Source organism: Stenella coeruleoalba (genome assembly GCF_951394435.1).
Source record: "Stenella coeruleoalba genome assembly, chromosome: 7".
Taxonomy (NCBI): domain Eukaryota; kingdom Metazoa; phylum Chordata; class Mammalia; order Artiodactyla; family Delphinidae; genus Stenella; species Stenella coeruleoalba.
In genome coordinates, this window is record NC_137153.1 from 95393814 (window position 1) to 95415568 (window position 21755).

At 39.8% G+C, this 21755-nt stretch overlaps 1 protein-coding gene and 1 pseudogene across 3 annotated transcripts in view; both read left to right on the top strand.

Annotated features, from left to right (window-relative positions):
• SLC44A1 (solute carrier family 44 member 1) overlaps positions 1 to 21755 on the top strand; it is a 166856-nt gene that overhangs the window by 50503 nt on the left and 94598 nt on the right. For both annotated transcript variants that reach the window (XM_079926901.1, XM_079926900.1), the window contains exons 2-3: positions 1399 to 1488; positions 12158 to 12300. In XM_079926901.1, the coding sequence (XP_079783027.1) occupies positions 1399 to 1488; positions 12158 to 12300 (233 nt within the window). The remainder of the gene's footprint in view (positions 1 to 1398; positions 1489 to 12157; positions 12301 to 21755) is intronic.
• LOC307189564 (Y-box-binding protein 1-like) lies at positions 8741 to 9789 on the top strand (annotated as a pseudogene). The gene has a single exon. The product of its transcript is annotated as a Y-box-binding protein 1-like (transcript).

Consider the following 21755-nt stretch of genomic DNA (forward strand, 5'->3'; position numbering starts at 1 on the left):
TTGTTGTTTGTGAAAACCTAACAGTGTATAAGACACTGAGGAAGGGAAAGGCATTTGTCTGGTTAGCATTTAGGGGTCAGGAAGGAGTGTTTGTAGCTCCAGCGCTTTGCCCTCAGTGTCCATAGGCAGGTATTTTAAAGTTGGGTTTCATAACCTGGGGTCTGAATTCCCTAAACTTTTAAGAAAATTATGCAACTTAGTTATGCTTATCTCCTAAGAAAAGAATCTGTAGCTTTCATCAGGTTGTCAAAGTTAAAAACTGTTTTAGAAGGAGAGAAAGCTAAGCAAACCTGATTAAGAACTGGGTCCCCACTCTTGAACTCTACGTACTAATTATACTAGAGGGCTCTCTTATCTTCTTACCACACCTTGTGCTGCTGTCCTTTCCTACTGACAGGCCTTCTCCGGATAGCTTCCTGGACCTTGTCATGGAAGCCACTGGAGGCCCTGGCCTTCTTTTTGCAGGAACTTTTCCCATAAGTTTCCCAAGGCTACCTTCTCTCTCCCTTCTCTGCTTACTGTTTCCAGGAAAAGGTGTGAGACTCAGGGATTTTTGTTCATTAGAAAGCTCAAGAGTGTTATTTCAGTTACATTCTGGTTAAAGGGAATTTGTGAGCTGATTTGAGAACCTAAGACTATCGCTGTATGAAAAAAAAATGCATTCAATTCCAATCAATACTTTGCAAGTTAACTTTTAGAATGCCTTTAGCTTTTTAGTTAGGGAATCTTTGTGTTTGATCTAAAAACTCTTTACACTTTCTAAAAACAGAATGAAAATCTGTGGATGGTGGTTTAGGAGTTGCCCAGATCTGTCTGTAAAAGTGTTTTAATTTAGTTTTTTGTTCCTGAATTTTATTAGACTTAGAAGAGTCTACCCCTCAATAGGAATTCATAATTAAAGAGCTTCCTTCCTAGATGAGAACATGTAGAAAGCACGTTCTACATTTTTAAGTCTAGCCTCTGGACATACAAAGAAAAAGCTACCACCAAGATTGATGTTGGAAGAATTTGTTTGTTTATTAATTTAAAAAAGCCCTTACTAAGTATATACCATGAACCCTCAAGCATCATGTTGGACGCTGGGAAATGAGAAGTGGCCTCTTCCCTTGCAAAGTTCATGCTCTGCTAGGGGCACAGCTCAATCAATAATAATTCAGCATGCTAACTGCTCTAATAGAGGTACCAAAACAGCATTGGAATCAATCCTGGCCAGGAAGAGAGGTGGGTGTTAGGGTAAAATTCACAGAAAGGTGACAAATATTTGAGGTTCCTATTGAACTGAAAGGGTCAATAGGAATTTGTCAGGAAAAGAAGGGATCTAGGTATCGATGGCATGTTTGCACCTTCCTAACTTTAACTAAAATTCACATTTACCACTCTCTTTGTGTTTTCAATTAGAGCTCCAAACGAGAATGGAAGCCACTGGAGGACCGTTGTTGCACAGACATACCGTGGCTACTGCTTTTTATCCTGTTCTGCATTGGGATGGTAAGAAACTCACAGAGCCTCAGAACCTGAACTCATGATCCGAGGGGATGATGGGGAGTTAGTTTAAAGAGGGAACTTGTTATTTATTTATTTATATCTGTAAATAAATAAATAATCCCTCTTGAATTGCTTACATCTGGAAGTCCTAGGATACCATTGAAGCAGGTTATTTTTCCCCATACAGTTAAGTGGTATTTGGTACCCCTTGACCTTTTTTTTTTTTTTTTTTTGGTTTGCATGAAAACTGTGATCAAAATTAAGGAATAATTGAAACTCTATGTCTTTGACTAGCCCATTTCAGAAAGCCAGGTCATTTGACCAAAATATCCGTGAACTATGATCTTGATGGGATGGTGAGCAGAGCAATGGTCATGGGATCAAGTCCTGAGTATTCATCCAACCCAGTCACACAAACCTGATGGTTATTTTTGTGCCATTCAGTTTCCTTTCAGGGACTTGGTGTTCTTTTGTATAAAATTAGAGGTTTTGCTAGATGATATCTACAGTGCTTCCAGTTCTGACATCTTTTAGTTCTTCCTAGAAGGAGGCTGGTTTCTCCCTGCTTCTTCCTCCTTCGACCCATACTAGGCTCCTGCTGCCTGCTGTGTCTACTGTAATAAGTGGCATCTCTCAGTCAGAGGTCACGGGAGCTGGTGATTTTCCAGTGGGTGTGGAGGATGGAGGAGCAGAGTGCAAAGTGCTGGGGCTGTGCTTACTCAGATTGCATCCCTGCTCTACCCTGCAGGGGTTTCCACACAGGGTTCAGGGACTTTAGTGTCACTGCCACCAGTGCTGGAAAAAAGGTAGAAAGCAGCTGTTTTAGAGCTAGCCGATATTTCGAGCTAGCAAGGACTTAGAAATCCTCATCTGGTGCATCACCCTCATTATATACGTTAAGAACATCAGACCCCAGAGATGATAATGGACATCCCAAGGCCACACTGTTAGTGAATGGCAGAGTTGGGAACAGAGCCCAGGACTCTTTACCTTCCAGGCCAGTGCTCTTTTCTGCCACTTAGTTTCCTCTCCCTCGAGGGGATCAGGGGATCACGCAGACAGTATTGTTCTCTCTTTCCTTAGGCTTTGCAGCTGGAAACACAATCATGCTACCTCAGGCACCTTTTTTTTTTCACTCAAGTGTGAGTGTATTTAACCTCCTTTTTCCCATACCTTTTTTTTTTTTAAGGAATCTTGTTATTTTTTATTTATTACTACTTTTTAGGTAATCCTATTCTGTGTCTCTCTGCGGCTGTCCACCTCAAAAATGTCATTTGAGAAGCACAGAACAACCCTATTCATGGCTAATGGGCATAAGTGTAGGCACCAGTCCAGCTCCTGAATCAAGGAAAAGAAAGCAGTGAACTCTGATGAGATATAATAAATCCAGTAAAATAAAGAGTGTTAGTTTTAAAGATAATAGACAGCTCAGTTTCATCAAATCTAGGATATTTAGAAAACATCAAAATACCCGTTTCCTAACTTAGGACTTGTAAGATGTTGTTCAAGAGTCTGCTTAGTTTAATGGAGTAGCAAATGAAATGCAGCATCAGAGTGTGGAGGACATTCTTTGCTAACAGAACTAGTCCACAACCTCTCCCCACCCCTGAATTTCACCCTGGGATAAATAGCAGCTGACCTTTCAAAATTATGTTTATAAAAATATGTACCTGCCACCCGAGGTGCTTTTGATTTTCTGTGCTAAAATAGCTCAGGAAAGTGCAATCATTAATGTTAATAGGCTGATTTGGGAGTGACCAGAGAGTAAGGAGCCATTTGTTTACTGAAACGTTGTAATGCAATGGTAATTAATATACTGTTAATTTCAGTGTGATGGTAATTAAGACCCACTGTGTGTACTTTTAAATGCAGGCATAGCATTATTTGTTTTGGAATGATTCTTTTTATGGATTACCATCTTGGAGCTGAGCTAACATCAAATTTTGCCATGTGGAAACTGGAGAAATCTCAAAGTTCTGTTGCACACCTTACTGGAACAACAATAGACCAGAGTTTTTTTTTGGTCTTCTGAGAATGTGTTTTGTATGTTTTTTAAAAGTTGTATTTTGTTTTTGCCTTTGGATTTCATTCCATAGTACCTTTCAGAGAAACATTCAACAAATATTTTTTGAGGATTATCATGGGCTTGATGCTTTCATATATGTATTTATCTCACTAAATTCTCCCAGTTACACTATGAAATGGGTTTTATCCCTAGTTTACAGGCAAAGTGTAGTGAGATTAAGTATTAGCTTATCTAAGAATATACTGCTGCCCATGAAAGGCAAAAATAGAATAGGAACCGGAACTTTCTGCCTATATTCTTTTCAGCTAGTGGCCCAGTTGCTTCTGCTTTTATAGTCAATCTTTGCAGCCCATTACTCAAACTATATCTTTACTCACTGCCCTTACTTGCAGTTCTTTGCTCACTCCTTGGTATCTATTCTGTAGTTCTGAAATATTTTAAGATCTTGTCATCTTTTACTCATTTTCACCATTAAATCTTTTTATTTATACATGTTCATCTCGTCATAAATACTTGTACTTCTCTTTTATTTCTTCCCTTACTTTTAAGGTTTTTCCATGCTTGTCTAGAACTTAGAGTATTTTTCAAAGTAAATTGCTATCAGCCTTTGTGAGAGCTATCGTCTTCCACATTCAAACTTATTCAATATTTTGAAATTATTGGACTGACATATGCTTACCCTGTTCTAAAAAATTACATGTAGCATTGTACTTCTAAATTTTTATTTTCCATTAAGATAGTAAACAAGTGGTTCTTAACACTAGCTGCATATTGGAATTAGCTGGTATTAGAATAAAAATACTCGTTCCTGGGCCCCACCCCAGTGAATCTGATTTAATCTCTATGGTTCTAATGTTCAGCCAGTGTTGAGACCCACTGTTGTAGGCACTGATAAACTACTGAAGAGGTTTAAGCAAGAAATGATATGTCTGGGTTTAGAAACATGGCCCTGGTAGCCAAAATAAATGTAAAGTCATTGTAAAGAGGGAAGAGATTTCAGGCCAACAGTTCAGAGGCTGATGCAACAGTTCAGATGAGTCTAGATAAGAGGTGAAAAACCTGAAATAAGGAAATAGTAAAGGAGAGGAGAGAGAGTGAAGGAGCGGGATCAATAATATTTGGTGTCACCAGTGTTGCGGGCAAGTGGGAAACAGATAAAGGATGACTAAGAGATTCTTGTGTTATGGGTTCTGCGTACGCTTTTTCAGCTCAAATCCTACTCCAGCCCCTTGTAGGTTCCAAACCACAGTTTCTGTGCACATGAAGGAATAAGAGTGGGATGGATAAACAAAGCACTACTTTGTTAGTAGCCAAGCAGTCACTTGATTATGCCCAGTAAAGAATTCCTTGGTAAACATGACCTGTGGAATGAAGCTTGGCCCACATGGACTCAAGGTTCTTCCCACCTTGGATAGTCTGACTTCATTCTGTCCCAAGTAGAGGTAGATGTGAGAAGAGGAAAGGAAAGAGATCTACCTGGACCCAATCTGCCCAGATCATCTTACCTCAAAAGTCAGGAAAAAGAGGAGTCTGGATGGTCCTAACAGGAGTCCGTACCTTGGAAAATAGAAGACACAGATACCTCCTACAACTTACCCCGATCATTATTGCTGCTTACTTATGGACTAGGTACTGTTCTCTGCACTCAATACAGATTTAATTTTCACAACTGCTCAGTGAAGTAGATACTACTGTTATCATCATTCCCACTTTACAGATAAGGAGGCACAGTGGTATGTTGAATAACTTGTCTAAGATTACACAGTGGCGGCAGCATTGAACCCAGGGTAGAAGAGTTAGAAGGCAGGGCCTCAAGAGATAGTCAGTCCCTTCTTTGTTGCCCGGAATTGGGAACAACGAAAGAAGTTGCTGTTAAGAACATGGACCTGTAGGACACAGTAACCTCACCTGCCAGTTAAATGTGGTCTAGTCAATATTTCAGACTCTGAGCAAAGAGTTTAGCATTCCTGCTTCCTCTAGTGCAGAGTTAGGACGCTAGAGTCCTCTCACTCCATATCCTAGCTGTGCAGTCTGGTCAGGAACGGTGCTGCTAACGGAGATACGGCATATGCAGGAAGGGGAAGTGGTCTGGGGAAATGCGGAAGGAGGTGAGTTGTGGACATGTACAGTGTGTGGGTAAGGATAAGCAGTTGAAAATACAGAGCTGGAATTTTGGAGAATGATCTGGACTAGAGCTGGACTTAGGAGCCATTATAGGTCTGCATAGGTCGTCCCTGCAGACTGCTTTCAAGGACCTTTTTTATTTTATAGCCGTAGTCTAGTTCTTAGAGCATAGTGTTTCTACCTCATTAACCATTGTGGAGTATGCAGCACAAAGTGAAAGACTCAAAGACTCACTGCAGTGTTTCGTCACCTGTGTGATGGGCTGTGCTTTGGCAGGATGATAGAATAGGAAGAACAGCATGCCAAAAATCACCTTAAGGTCACCTGATCCAAGGGGCTACCTACTTTCTGTTAAACCTTTCGGTTTTTCTTTTTTTTTTTATCATTGTGGTAAAATATACATAACTTAAAATTTATTATTTTAACTATTTTTAAATGTACAGTTCAGTTAAATCCATTGACTTTTAATCTACATCCCCTCCCGCCCCTTCCCCACTCAGTCATTATAGTGGATCAAAAGGGCCTATACTTCTCCCTGGAAGTATACCCTGAAAAAATTTACTCTGTATGTACTTTCCCTTAGAATCATAACATTTTGGAAGTGGAAAGGGCTTTTGAGATTAATCTAGTCCATTCTTAATGACAGGTAAGGAGACTGAGGCTCAGAGAATTTAAAGTGACTTGTCTGGGATCATGAGTATTTGCAAAAGAGCTGGGTTCAGTTCTCAGTACATATTCTTTGTCTGTGTTTTCTTTTTCATTGCTCGAGCTGCCCATGAAACTGAACCTCTCTCTGATTTTGCTCCCTCATGCCCCATTATTTTTCTCTTTTGAGAACACTTCCGTTCTTTCAGGGTGAACTTTACGTATTATAACCCTTTGTACCTTGCACGGCATCTTGCGTTTTTACGTGCTCAATAAATGCTTATTGAGTGGATATTTCCTAGACTTCCAACCATTCTTGTTTTTTTCCTCTTTCCTCTTTCTTAGAGTAATGTATCCTATTAAACTTTAAAGAAATCCAGAAATCTGGCAGATTGGCAAAGCTTTTAACTTTGTTTTTGAAATTTGCTTGCATAAGTATTAGTTCTGCATCAGGCATTCTAATTCTATCCCGTCTGCTGGGTCCTAATAGCCCCCTTGTCTCAGGGTTCTCAGAACAGGAGGAAGAGAAGCCAAGTGTTACTCTGAAGTCTGACAAATTAGTTATTAGCAGACTGACTCCAAGTGTTGATTGAGATAAGAGAGGAAGTCTTTGAGAAAAAAGCCTGGATATATTTGCATTAATCCCCGGGAGAAGGCTGTAAGCCTGAGTCTTTTTCCCCCATCTTTTTATCTTGAAGTATGCTTCATAATGCCATATTCATGCCCCATCCCCACCCCTCATGCATGTTTTGTTGACTTTTTTTTTCTTCAGAGAGAAACTAAGGCCTCTGCCTTGCTCAGTTGCACGGCAAATGCTCCACGTGTGAAATTCGAACAGCTTGTGAAATAAAATATGTCCCTTTTTTTGACTGACAGTGAATGAAACTAAGCCAAAACTCTTACTTAAGTTGAACTAATAAACCCTGTGATATGAAGGGGAAATGAGCACAGTTCATTAATTAGCAAATTGTCTTTTCTCTGACGTAGGCAGTAGGTACTTATTAGTTGCCAGATCTTGCCTGTGATCTACCATCCCTGCATCCCTTTATCTGATTTGAGTCACCTCCTGTTTGTTATTAGATTTGTCTGCTCCTTCTCTCTCTCTTCAAATAGCAGTTCTGAAAGCACTTCAATAGCTTAGTCATTTTAAGATTTTAGCCAGGATTCTCTTCCTTACTAATAGACTTACTTTCTCTCTAGTGATTGCTCCCTGCTCTAGGTGTATAAAAGCTTTCCTCGTCCCCCTTATCATTTGCTTAGTTAATGTGATTTCCTTCTGTTGAGTACGGCCCCCATCCGCCTCACGGAGCCATTAAATTATTGAGTGCGTTCTGTGAAATTTCTCTCAGCCTATTTTAATTTCATGTACCACATTTTTTCTCATTTGAAACTGTATTGCTTCCTGCATTTGGATTTCACATTTTTTTAAAAAAGGAGATTGTCTTTTTAATTATATTTGGCCTAGTTCTCCATTGTCACTACTTGTACCATATGGGAAGTCTCTGGAATAACAGTCTTGGTTTCTTTCTATCTTATTAGCTTCCTATTCTCCTTCCTTCTCTGCTGCAGCTTTTTACCCTCTCCACCCTAATGCTTTGGGAAGCTACTAAGAAGTTTAAATGGCCTCTGTGAAAATATGTCAGTGTCCCATTTTACCGATATATATGTAACATTTATAATTTATACTCTGCCTACATCCCAGAGGGATATGAGGTGGCTTATGATTTTTTAAAAAAACAACACAAGCACACACACATGCACAAAAACCACATGTCCCACAGTATTGTTAAAAATAGTCATAAAGGGAAATCAGAAACCATTTAAGGCAATCTGCAACACAAAGTACTTATAAACATAAGAAGAATATTTGTATAAAAAGTGAAAGAAGAACATAACCTTTTAATTATGCAAGGACTTTCCTATTTTAGACTAGTAGTGAAAGAAGATTGTAATTGTGGTCTGAATGTTTCTGTGTCATAACAAAATGACTGACACTAGTTCTCACTTTCCCTGACCCCTTAGAAAGTCTTGTCTAAAATAGAGAACTGAAGGGGTTTTTGGTTTGTCCCCAATTACTGTTGTCAACCTCTTTAGTCTGACTTTCTCACTAACAGGCACCATACATTGATCACCTGCCATGTACCAGACCAGCTAGAAGTCAGAGATGCATTATCTCATTTAGTCCTCATCATTAGGCTGTGAAACAGTTGATATTACTTTGTGTCAGAGATGAGGAGGAAACATCTAAGTAGGTAACTGGATCAAAGTTATACAGGTAGTAAGTGGTAGAATGAGGGTTTGAATCCAGAACTTTCTGGATTCCCTTTCTATTACTCTGTGATCCTTCTTGTTAAAGAGCTATATTGGAAAAGTTAGCCATGAAACCTCCAATATTTACCTCCACCTCCAGTTTTGTTTAGTGTAGGGCTTCCTAATTTGAAGTTCAAGGATATGCTTAAAATGGCATGCTGGGAGAGCCGACCCCAGAGAGCCCCGAGCAGCGCCACCGCTTCCGCCGACCTAGTTACCATCACAGCCTGGGAGGAGCCGCAGCTGCTGCAGGGGGCCCCAGTCACCGTCGCCGCAACCAGGAGCAGCGAGGCCGAGAACACCACGCCCTGCACGACGGGCAGCGGCGGCACAGGCGGCCTCATATCAGCAACGCCTGCCGGCGGAGATGACAAGGCCATCGCAACGAAGGTTTTGGGAACAGTAAAATGGTTCATTGTAAGAAACGGGTAGGGCTTCATCAACGGGAATGACACCAAGGAAGATGTATTTGCACACTAGATTGCCGTAAAGAAGAACCCCAGGAAGTACCTTCGCAGCGTAGGAGATGGAGAGACTGTGGAGTTTGATGTCGTTAAAGGAGAAAAGGACACGGAGGCAGCAAATGTTACAGGCTCTGGTGGAGTTCCAGCGCAAGGCAGTAAATGTGCAGCAGACCATAACCATTATAGACGCTCTCCACGTCGCAGGGGTCCTCCCCGCAATTACCAGCAGAATTACCAAATCAGTGAGAGCGGGGAAAAGTATGGAGTATCGGAGAGCGCTCCTGAAGTCCAGGCCCAATAACGGCGGCCCTACCGCAGGCGAAGGTGCCCACCTTACTGCGTGCGGAGACCCTATGGGCGTCGACCACAGTATTCCAACCCTCCTGTGCAGGGAGAGGTGAGGTAGGGTCCTGACAACCAGGGCGCAGGAGAACAAGGTAGACCAGTGAGACAGAATATGTATCGGGGTTATAGACCACGATTCCGCAGGGGCCCTCCTCGCTAGAGACAGCCCGGAGAGGACGGCAATGAAGAAGATAAGGAAAATCAAGGAGATGAGACCCAAGGTCAGCAGCCACCTCAACGTCGGTACCGCCGCAACTTCAATTACAGACGCAGACGCCCAGAAAACCCTAAACCACAAGGTGGCGAAGAGACAAAAGCAGCCGATGATCCACCAGCTGAGAATTCGTCCGCTTGTCTGCTCCCGAGGCTGAGCAGGGTGGGGCTGAGTAAATGCCAGTTTACCATCTCTACCATCATCCGGTTTAGTCATCCAACAAGAAGAAATGAATACGAAATTCCAACAATAAGCAATGAACAAAAGATTGGAGCTGAAGACCTTAAGTGCTTGCTTTTTGCCTGCTGACCAGATAACTAGAGCTATCTGCATTATCTATGCAGCATGAGGTTTTTATTATTTTTACCTAAAGACGTATCTTTTTGGTAATGACAAATGTGTTTTTTTTTTTTAAAAAAAAGCCTGGTTTTTCTCAATACACCTTTAAAGGTTTTTAAATTGTTTCATATCTGGTCAAGTTGAGATTTTTAAGAACCTCATTTTTAATTTGTAATAAAAGTTTACAGGTTGATTTTTTCAAAAAAGTCAACAAACTGCAAGCACCTGTTAATAAAGGTCTTAAATTTTTAAAAAACGGCATGCTGATTTGCACATGCATATGTATGTTGGGGAGTATACATATTTTTCTCATGTCTTAATATTGGCTTGAAGTTCTGAGGTGGGACTAATTGCCCTGCAGTCTCCTTGGAGGAGTCAGGAGAGAGGGAGAGGGAAACCAGGGTGAGGGTGAATGAGTGAATACTGACCAGCCTATGCCTAACTCCAGTGCTAGCAGTTAGCTGTGCTTTGAGGCAGAAGGGTACTAACATGTACTGAGATAGACACTTTACATTATTATCTTAGGTATTTGTCACAGCAGCCTTAGTGGTAAGTGGTTTTAGCCCCAACTTAGAGATGGGTAAAGTGAGGCATGGAGAATTAAGCAAGTTTGTCCAAGGTCACCTGAGTAGAAAATGGACTCATCAGTATTCCACTGATCAGTGCAGGTTTATCTGACTCCAAAGCCCTTGGTCTTTCCCTTACAACATGTTCTCATTTCTAGCGACTGTAATAGCCAACATTTATTGAGCCTTTACTATGTGCCAAACAGGATTCTTAACCCCTTACTGGATTGTTTCATTTAATCCTTACAGCAGCCTTAAGAGCAACACTCATTATCTTCATTTTACAGGTGAGTAGATTGAGGCACAGGGAAGTAAAATAACTTGGCAAAAGGATCAGAGGGTGAGAGGGTAGCGAATCAGGCATAGTCTCTGCTCCAAGTCCACTTTCTTACAAAGCGTAGTTTCAAGACGTTTTCACTAGGTAGACCTACACTCTCTACGCTTCCCCCTTCATTTTCCTTACCTGCACGATAAACATAGAGGAGCTATTTAGAAAAAAGAGTTTGTTTGCCTTTTTAGGAAAGTAGGTTTAAGGGGGAAATCCTTTGAGGCATTGCATATGAGTACAGTATTTACCAGTGTAGACCTGAGCTCTAGCAGGGCTGCTTAGGTAAGTACTATTCATGATACTTGGCTGTGATGAGTGAAACAGTGATAATCTCTATCTTCATTCGTCAGTTTAATAAAGATAACAAAAAACTCAGCCTTTTTAATGACCGTGTTGCAAGAATATTTCTTAACCCCCGTCCTTTCTCCCAATTCAGTCAGCTTATTAGTAGTGACTCACCTTATTTCCTGTTCTTAATGACCAGTAGCCTGCAGTTGAGTGTAGGGTTTTATTGCTTTGCTTTGCTTTGGTCAGTGCATCCTCAATTTAGCAAGCATGATGCAGTTCTGAAGGAAGTACCGTTTGCCTTTGGCACTGTGGCGAAGCATATTCCCATGAAATGAAGTGACCTTTGCGGCACACGGACCCAGTGCCTCACTCTCCTCGAGTCTCCAATATTCAGAGCGTGGCGGTGCTTCATGGTATAATTCTTTGGCTCGTATACAACTTTACTGCAGGAAGGGAACAGAAGTGTTGTGTGTACTGAAGTGATAGTGATTCAAAACCCACATACCTATTGTTCTTTGAATTTTTGTCTTTCATCTGTTGCTGTTGTTCATTTAACAGAACTCTTTTACAACCAAATAAAACTAAAGAATGAAGAAAGCTGGGTCTGAGTCTATGCTCTGATCTTTACTAGCTTCTATGGCCTTGGGCAACTTATTTGCTCTCTGGGCCTCAGTTTCCCCATCATCAGGATTAGAGAAAGTGTATGAGAAGCATCTGGTACAGATCCAGGCATTGAGCAGATGTTCAATACAGAGAAGCTGCTATTATTATTGTAAAATGCAAAGACAACTTTATGATGTAAAAGCTTGAGATTTGTTATTGTAGCAAATAGTGTTGCCCTGTGGACTGCTTTGTATATCGCTTATGTGAAATCCAAGGAAAACAGTGAAATAGTGTTTGCAAAAGGAAAGATAGCTCTTTGTTCCCTTCAAGGGACAAAAGCAGCTCATTATTTTATCAAGTAGTGACTGTTGCTATTGAAATGGTTTATTTGTATGTTTTTTTCTGTTTTTTTCCCCCTAGGGATTTATTTGTGGCTTTTCAGTAGCAACAGGTGCAGCAGCAAGACTAGTGTCAGGATACGACAGCTATGGAAATATCTGTGGGCAGAAAAATGCAAAGTTGGAAGCAATACCAAACAGTGGCATGGACCACACCCACCGGAAGTGAGTAGACTGGCTGAATGGTGAACACTGGAAACTTTGAAGGGGAGGGGGCCTCCTGCTTTTCTTACTGTTATAAAGATAATATCTTACGGAATATTATTTTTATATGCTTCCTGATGATGTTTTTTTATTTTCTTTTTAACTGTCCACTTGAATCATTTCTAGTTTTGGTCTATAAATACATTTTCCAGGAAACAAAATTTGGTGCCATGTTAAAATGGGCTACCTTGAGGTTTTAATGAGTAAATGCATGATTTGAGAGGGTTACTCTTGTACTCTGTTTTCCAACTCACCTTTAGGCTGTACACTAAGTTTTAACACAGAAAATAATATAATATTTTTCTTCCTGAGAGTGTACTTGATGGAAGGCAGAGGGATAATGGATTTTGACACATTAAAGTTATAATAAAGCATTTTGTGCTGCATCATTTATAAGTACACATTGATTTCCAATTTTATAAGAGATATATTTTCTCTGTCAGACTTTGAAATTTCTTTTGGGTTCTCAAGGTTCAGCGTTTGGATTTCATGAAATTCCTGACTTAATCGCCTCTTTTCTTCAAAAGAGCTATTTTTTCATTTTTAATGTCTATGGGGTAAATATATTTCATCAAACATTTTATGTATGATAGTATGTTTGTTCAAACTGTGTATTTATGCCCCATCAAACTTTATTAGACAGCTCTAATAAATAAATACAGGTCTTCAGAATTAACCGAATTAATTTTAAGGTAACAGGTTAACCAATTCCATTAATGAACTTTATAGGAAAAGGCTAAAGCAGATAAAAACATTTTTTAGACTGTAGTTCTATTATATTTGGGGGGATATAATAACTATATTTACTGTTAGATAAATGTGTTGGTTAAATCTGAGCCCCTAATTAAGTAGAAGATTCATTTGATAAATGCAAAGACTTGAAAAAAATCCAAATAGTTCATCATATCTTAGAGATATTCCTCCATTTAATGAAGGAATAATGCAGTTCAAATAAATAATTCTAAATAATGATCATGAATACTTGCATAGTATGCCATAGTCAAAAAGTATATAATACCAACCTGTGGGGTAGGTGTAGCAGAGGCTTAGAGAGATTGAATGACTTCCCCAAAAGTCTGGTGGGCAGTGGATGTCCAAGACAGACCATGGGCTTTTCTCTTGATAGGTACCTGCATCCCTTAACAGAAGAAGTGAAAATTGGACTCTCAGAGCATAATTTGGAGAATTGTTTCATTTGTCCTTCTTTTTGATTGCTTCATGAAATTAACACAAATTTTAGGCTTTGTGTTATTTGTTGTAGCAAATCTACCCAAACTTCTTATTTTGAAATAATTTTAGACTCATAGAGAAGTTGCAAAAATAGTACAGAGTTCTGCATATATATATATTTTTGAAGGTAGTGTCAAATATTTGTAACTCTTTAATGCTGTTGACATGTACCAAACATAAAATATTACCATTTAGATAACTGAGGAGACAGGAGGAAAAGGGCTCTACTTCCTCAGGTCTACTGCTGAGATGAGGTCGTGATCTTTCTTATGGCTCCCTTTTTAACTTGCTGGTAACTCCAAGCATATTCTTACCATAAAGTTTGTGTAACTGTCACTTCATCCTTAAGCTTATTAGGTTCATTTGATCAGTTTTTAATTTCAAATCCTCAGATTATTCTATGTACATTTTGGCCTCTTGAAAAGAAAGCCTGCTTATTTTTCTGAAAAAGTGGTTCCCTTTCCTTGCATGCTTAGCACAGTTGAGACACATTCATGGATAGCTTGTAGGGTAGTGTCCCAAGTATAGCTATGCCTTAACTCATGTATATATGTTTAAAATTTATTTTTTTAATTTTAAAATTTTTTTTTTTTTTTGCGGTACGTGGGCCTCTCACTGTTGTGGTCTCTCCCGTTGCGGAGTAACAGGCTCTGGACGCGCAGGCTCAGCGGCCATGGCTCACAGGCCCAGCCGCTCCGCGGCATGTGGGATCTTCCCGGACCGGGGCACAAACCCGTGTCCCCTGCATCGGCAGGCGGACTCTCAACCACTGCGCCACCAGGGAAGCCCTAAAATTTATTTTTGATCTCTACTTCTTCTTCTCTGCATATGAACATTTTTAGCGCTGAGCCATCTAAGTATTTCTATCTATAAGTAGTAATTTTTTAAATAAATGAATGGTACTGTTTTGAACATATCTTTCTCAGGTAAGTCTATCCTATTTGGATTTGAGAGGAGGTAGAAAATCTTTGTGTTTGTTACCTGTACTCCATCCTTTTTTTTTTTTTTCCTGCCAAATGCATTGGTTTCCTCCTTTTTCACACATCTTTGGCTTTATTATGAATACCATGCCCTTCCATTCCTATAGAAATTTTTATATCTGTTTTGTCTGCTGTTACCTCAACTTGACCTTGATCATTTTCTCCCATCCCTTATCCTCAGCCCCTAGTTCCTGGTACTTACTAGAACCTCCATACATAGTTGTTGAATAAGTTAATGAATGAATCCTCTAAAATCTTGAATACAGCTCTTTTTTGCCTTCATGAATATTGTTTCCTCTATCAGAAAAAAAAAATCCTCTTATTCTTCATGTGGCTAAATTCTATTCATCCTTCAGCTCTCAGTATAAATGTTACTTTCCAGAAAGGTCTTTTTTTAAGCTCATAATTTGTCTCATTTTATCCTGTAAAATGTGTAATTATACATTTATTTTGTGATTCTTTGTTAAATGTTGGTCTCTTCTAAGTTCTATGAAAGCAGAGGTGAGGTCTGTTTTGTTCACTGCTGTATCCTCAGTACCTGGAATGTAGTAGGCACTCAATTAAACGTTTGTTGAATGAGTAAATAAATTTATTTATTTTTTGGGTTTCCCTGGTGGCGCAGTGGTTGAGGGTCCGCCTGCCGATGCAGGGGACACGGGTTCGTGCCCCGGTCCGGGAAGATCCCACATGCCGCGGAGCGGCTGGGCCCGTGAGCCATGGCCGCTGAGCCTGCGCATCCGGAGCCCGTGCTCCGCAACGGGAGAGGCCACAACAGTGAGAGGCCCACGTACCGCAAAAAAAAAAATTATTTACTTTTTTGAATATGTTCTCAAAGTGAATTACTGAGTCTAAGGATCTGAATATTTAAAGATTATTAATGCATATCACTAAGTGCCTTTCCATACAGTCTGTTTCATTTACATTCCCACCAACAAAGTGTCTGAGATTGTTTTATCTTTGCTAGTATTATTAGTTTTTGTACTAATCTGATCAATCACAAAGTGGTGTTTTATAGTTTTAATTTGCATTCCTTTGATTATTCATGAATGTGAACCCCCTGCCCAGCGCTGCCGCCCCCGCCCCCCCACCAATGTTTGTTGGCCTCTCATGAAGACTGTTGTGCCAGCATATCTATTCTTGGTCTTCTTATCTCTAATCTTCTCCATCCTTTATACTGTGATAGGATTAAGTTCTTTGAAGCACTTTTTACTGTCATTTCCCTGCTCTAGAGCCTTTCCTTTTGTGTGATTATCTACAGTATTGAAAATGAGCCCACTTAGCCCTACCGTGACCTAGACCCAATGTACCTCTTCAGTCTTAGCCACGTTTCTCAGTGTAATGATACTATTGTCCATGGTATTCAGTTTATTCTACCTCTGTGCTGTCCCTCTACCTCTCTGCCAATCTGAATTCTTGAAAAAATGTGGGTCTCATACCCTCTCTATGGACTATTTCAAAACTAACTTTATCCCAGAACTTTATACTTGGATTTCTGTTTCCTTTAAGTTGTTCTCTAATTATGCTGTGCTTCTTATCTGCTTGTATTAATGATCAGTTGTTAGGTAACAATATTTCCATAAACTTAGTGGCATTTATTATGTCACAGTTCCTGTGGGTCAGGAATCTGGATTTGCCTTAGCTGGACTCCTGCTTCAGAGTCTCTCAGAAGGCTGAGTCAAGGTGTTGGTCAGAGCCGGCGTTCTACTGGGGAAGTTCCCCTGCCAAGCTCAGGTGGTTGTTGGCAGCACATACCCCTTGAGGATTGTTGGACTGAGAGACTTAGCTCTTTACTGGCTGTCAGCCAGAGGCCACCTTCGTTGCATGCTACGTGGACCTCTCCACATGGCAGCTTACTTCAAAGCCAATGGGGAGGGAGTCAATACAGAGAGTCTGCTAGCAAGATGGAAGTTACAGTCTTATGTAATGTAACTATGCAAGTAAGATCCCCTCACCTTTGCCATATTCTGCTGGTTAGAAACAAGTCACAGGTCCCACCCAAACTTAAGGGGAGGGGTCTGAATTATAGGAGGTAGGGATAATTAGGGCACCTTAGAGTCTCAGTGCCACACTGCCCAGCTCTGTCTCCCTGGAGCACCATGTTTTGTATGACTCCTAAATTTCAAAAACCAAGAATTGTTTCATAAGGGCTTATTGAATTGCAATAAAATAGGAAGGAGGTAAGTCAAGAGAGTCATGGGAAGGGAAATGTCTTTGACCTGTTCTAACCAGAAAATTTAAGATACCAAGACGACTGTAAGAATTCTATAGTAGTAAAGAAAAGTCTGTGTTTATTTTTTTAATCATTCTAATCATAATGTGTTCTTTTACTCCAAATAATATTTACTGTAGTAATAAAGATGTATAGGAACATGGCAGACAATATTTTATGAGATACTGGAAGGCCTCAACTTCAAATGGATTATATTCCCAAAGTTGATTTTTAAGTCAGTTGCTTGAGATGTATAAAACTTTTCTGCCTAGAAACAATGCTATAAATAAAGTTCTGACGCTGGGTCAACGTAGAAAAGCTCATGTATCTTAGAACCATAAAGTGCCAGAGATGAAAGGGATCCTTAAGATTATCTAATAGGTAACCTCCTTAAAGCATTGCATCAAATATTTGTGAGTGCCAGCTAAGGCCCGGAGAAGAAAATGACTTGTATTTATAGCTGAGCTATGGTATTAATGTTACTATAGAGCATGGGTGTGGCTTATAGCCATTTTTTTTGGTATTTGGTAGTGGGGATTGGGATGGTAATAATATATTTTGAACTCTGATTGGCAATTCCAAAAACATATCTCTTCTGCCACATTCTAGATTGCCTATCATTTTCAAAACCATAAAGCTAGTCTTAGGGCTTCCCTGGTGGCACAGTGGTTAAGAATCTGCCTGCCAATGCAGGGGACATGGTTTTGAGCCCTGGTCCGGGAAGATCCCACATGCCGGGGAGCAACTAAGCCTGTGCGCCACAATTACTGAGCCTGTGCTCTAGAGCCCGCGAGCCACAACTACTGAACCCGTGTGCCACAACTACTGAAGCCCAAGTGCCTAGAGCCCATACTCCACAGCAAGAGAAGATACTGCAATGAGAAACCTGCACACCTCAACGAAGAGTAGGCCCCGCTCACTGCAACTAGAGAAAGCCAGCATGCAGCAATGAAGACCCAACACAGCCAAAAATAAATAAATTTTTAAAAAAACAAAAAAGTAAAATAAAGTTAGTCTTAGAGTGTATGTGTCAATTTTTAGACAGAGAATCATTATTATTATAGAAATTGTTCCGAGAAAGGAAGCCCCATCTATTTTTATCTTATTTAAAATTTATATTTATTTATTTATTTTTACAATAGGTCCTTATTGGTTATCTTTTAAATATAGCAGTGTGTACATGTCAATCCCAAACTCCTAATCTATCCCTCCCTCCTTCCTTCCCCCCTGGTAACCATAAGTTCATTCTCTACGTCTGTGAATCTGTTTCTGTTTTGTAAATAAGTTCATTTGTATAAGTTTTTTTTTTAGATTCCGCATATAAGTGATATCATATGACATTTGTCTTTCTCTGTCTGACTTACTTCACTTAGTATGATAATCTCCAAGTCCATCCATGTTGCTGCAAATGGCATTATTTCATTCTTTTTATGGCTGAGTAGTATTCCATTGTATATATATACCACATCTTCTTTATCCATTCATCTGTTGATGGACATTTAGGTTGCTTCCATGTCTCGGCTATTGTAAACAGCAATGAACATTGGGGCGCATGTATCCTTTCGAACCATGTTTTTCTCTAGATATATGCCCAGGAGTGGGACTGCTGGATCATATGACAACTCTATTTTTAGTTTTTTTTTTGCCGTACGCGGGCCTCTCACTGTTGTGGCCTCTCCCATTGCAGAGCACAGTCTCCGGACACGCAGGCTCAGCGGCCATGGCTCACGGGCCCAGCCGCTCCGCGGCATGTGGGATCTTCCCAGACCAGGGCACGAACTTGTGTCCCCTGCATCGGCAGGCGGACTCCCAACCACTGCGCCACCAGGGAAGCCCGTATTTTTAGTTTTTTAAGGAACCTCCATACTGTTCTCCATAGTGACTGTACCAATTTACATTCCCACCAACACTGTAGAAGGTTATCTTTTCTCCACACCCTCTCCAGCATTTATTGTTTGTAGATTTTTTGATGATGGCCATCCTGGCTGGTGTGAGGTGATATCATGATAGTTTTGATTTGCAAATCATCAAATCATCCATCAAATCTCTGCTTTATCCTTATCAATTTGGATAAAGCAGAAATGCTTCTAGTCCTAAGATACCTGAATTAGTGTATATGAGAACTATATGGGGGCAAAGCATCTAGCTCTGTTGACCCCGGTAAGACGATTGGAGGAGGGGAGGTACTGTGTTTCCTGCATGGATAGTCCCCTTTTCTGGTTGCTTGGGATGGGAGAGGCTAAGGCAAGGTGGCAGTGGCTCTTAGTATACATAGGCTATCATAAGGCCGGGTGAGGGTATGTAGGGAACTGCTTTTAATCATTTTGATATAGGCATTATATTATTAATAGAACTCTGTTCTCCATTCTGCAAACAATCCTAACATACAGCTTAGTGTCCACTTTCTCTGTTGCTCTAAGAAGTTTTCTCAGCTTATCTCACTTATCAATATTGATCTTTCTGCAGAGGTTCTGAAGGTACCTCTAATACACAAATGTTTTGTGTGTACTTTTTTTTTTGCACAAATCTAATGTTCTTCTTTATCTTTTTGGCTTTTCTCTAAGGAAGCCATTAAAGTCCCAATCACTGATAAAAGCTCTGTGGCCCTAAAATGCCTCTCAGATTTCAGATGAATCAGTGTCAACAAGATGTACAGGAAGCAGAGGTCTGAGGAGGTTGATGGCATGTATGTGTGAGTAAAATCCATAGGGGGCATTTTATTTGAGACCTTTTTCAGTTACCTTCATAATATTTAGCAGGGTATCTAGTGTGAGTTTTACTTCTTTTCTTTAACTGTCTCATTCCCCAGAAATCCACAGCTTAGAATGTTTGTGCTGGAAGGGCCCTTGAGATCACTGAGCCCCTTCATTTTTTTTTATTATTATTTTTTTTTGCGGTATGCGGGCCTCTCACTGTTGTGGCTTCTCCCATTGCAGAGCACAGGCTCCGGACGCACAGGCTCAGCGGCCATGGACCACGGGCCCAGCCGCTCCGCGGCATGTGGGATCTTCCTGGACCGGGGCACGAACCCGCGTCCCCTGCATTGGCAGGCAGACTCCCAACCACTGCGCCACCAGGGAAGCCCCGAGCCCCTTCATTTTATAGGTGAAGAAACTGGGGTCTAGGAAACATTAGTGACTTGACAAAGACAGTAATACCAGGACTAGCTCTCCACTCTCCATGCTTAGTATAGTGCTCTTTGCATTATATGCTATGCTGTCTCTGGTAAGCTACACAGTGATTCTACTTTCTCACCCTTTCCACTTTTGGGGCCTCTCCCTTCCAACATTTAAAGATGAAAGAAACTTAGTAGAACATGCAAAGAAGAAAGGGCAGGTTATATAAATCAATAAAGTTATAACTAAAGAAACTTTGTAAGGAACCAAAGCACCTATACAATCTCTGAAGGCTTTGAATAATTTGGAGGCAATCTTGTGTGTTTCTTTCTCTGTAAGATAAAGAATATGAATTTTAATGATGAAATGCATTTTTCTCATTTCACATTTGTATATTTTTACCATTTGTATGTGTTAAATATTCATTGAAAAACATGTAGCTTAAAACTGGCAATGTTACTTTCTTAGTAAGATCATTGATTGTTTAATAGGCAATAGTCTTATTTTAAAGAAACTGTCTATTTTTATAATCTCTACATGGATACAGAATAGGACTTCAGGGACTTCCCTGGTGGTCCAGTGGTTAAGACTCCACACTTGCAGTGCAGGGGCCCTGGTTCGATCACTGGTCAGGGAGCTAGATCCCGCATGCTGCAACTAAGACCTGGCATAGCCAAATAAATAAATAAATAAAATATTAAAAAAAAAACAAAAAAAAGAATGGGACTTTAGTGGCCACTGAATCTCAGAATTCTGTAGGTTTAGTGTCTGGTTCAGTCTATCCCATGATTGCTAATTACCTTATTAACTTTTTCCCCCTGGTTTCTTTTTTTTTTAATTGAAGTATAATTGATATACAATACTATATAAAGCTTATTAACTTTTATGATGTCTGATTTATTATTTAGGGGGTTGGTAGTGATATTATACCCATATGAAGAATGTGTTCACATTTTAAACTACCCATGACCAGACTGCCAAGCTTTCTGGGCCTATACTATGCCGTATAACCATATATTTTAGGAAGAACTTAAAAAAAAAAATAGTTATCATATAAAACATAGACCTGTTTTGAAGACTTTTTAAAGAGTTATCAAATCTTGTTGACTATGCATACCTGTCTCTGTTTGAAAAAAAGAAAGACTAGAAAAGTAAAGATACAATTTGCTAGAATATCCACTTTGAGGATCCTTTTATCAGCTATGTACAGTTCTTTCTGTTTACGTCGCTAGGGCTTATTTCTCTTCCTCCCAATGACTTAAATCAAATTACTGCCTACTGAATGACTATCCTTCACCATGCTTTAAAATTCTGTTTATTATTTTAGTCGTCAGGAAACAGTTATTGAAAATCTACTGTGTGCTAAAAACCTCTATTAAGAATAACAAAATAGGAAACAACCTAAATGGCTGAAAAGAGAGGTTTGCTTTAATTCATTCATTCATTCATGAATTATATTTCTTGGCCATCTTCTTTGGGTTAGGCATTGGAGATTATACTCCTGAGAAAAATAGGCACACTCTTATCTCATGGAAATTACCATCTAGTAGAGCAAACAGAACTTAATAATATCATCATATAATCACAAATGTTATTACAGCTGTCAAAAGTGTTATGAAGGGCGAGATATAAGGGCACCAGAGTGGTTATAACAGGAGGACCTGGCGCAGTCTGAATACTATGGAACGGTAAAAATGATGGTATAGAATTATGTCCATTGACATGGAATATCCACATAACATTATTAAGGGGAAAATAAAGTTATAAATCAGTATATATAGTGTGATTTTTATTTATATATATGAAAAATACATGTACATAATAAAGTATAGAATGACATGAAAATATTAAGTGTGATTAACTGTTGAATTATGGGTCATT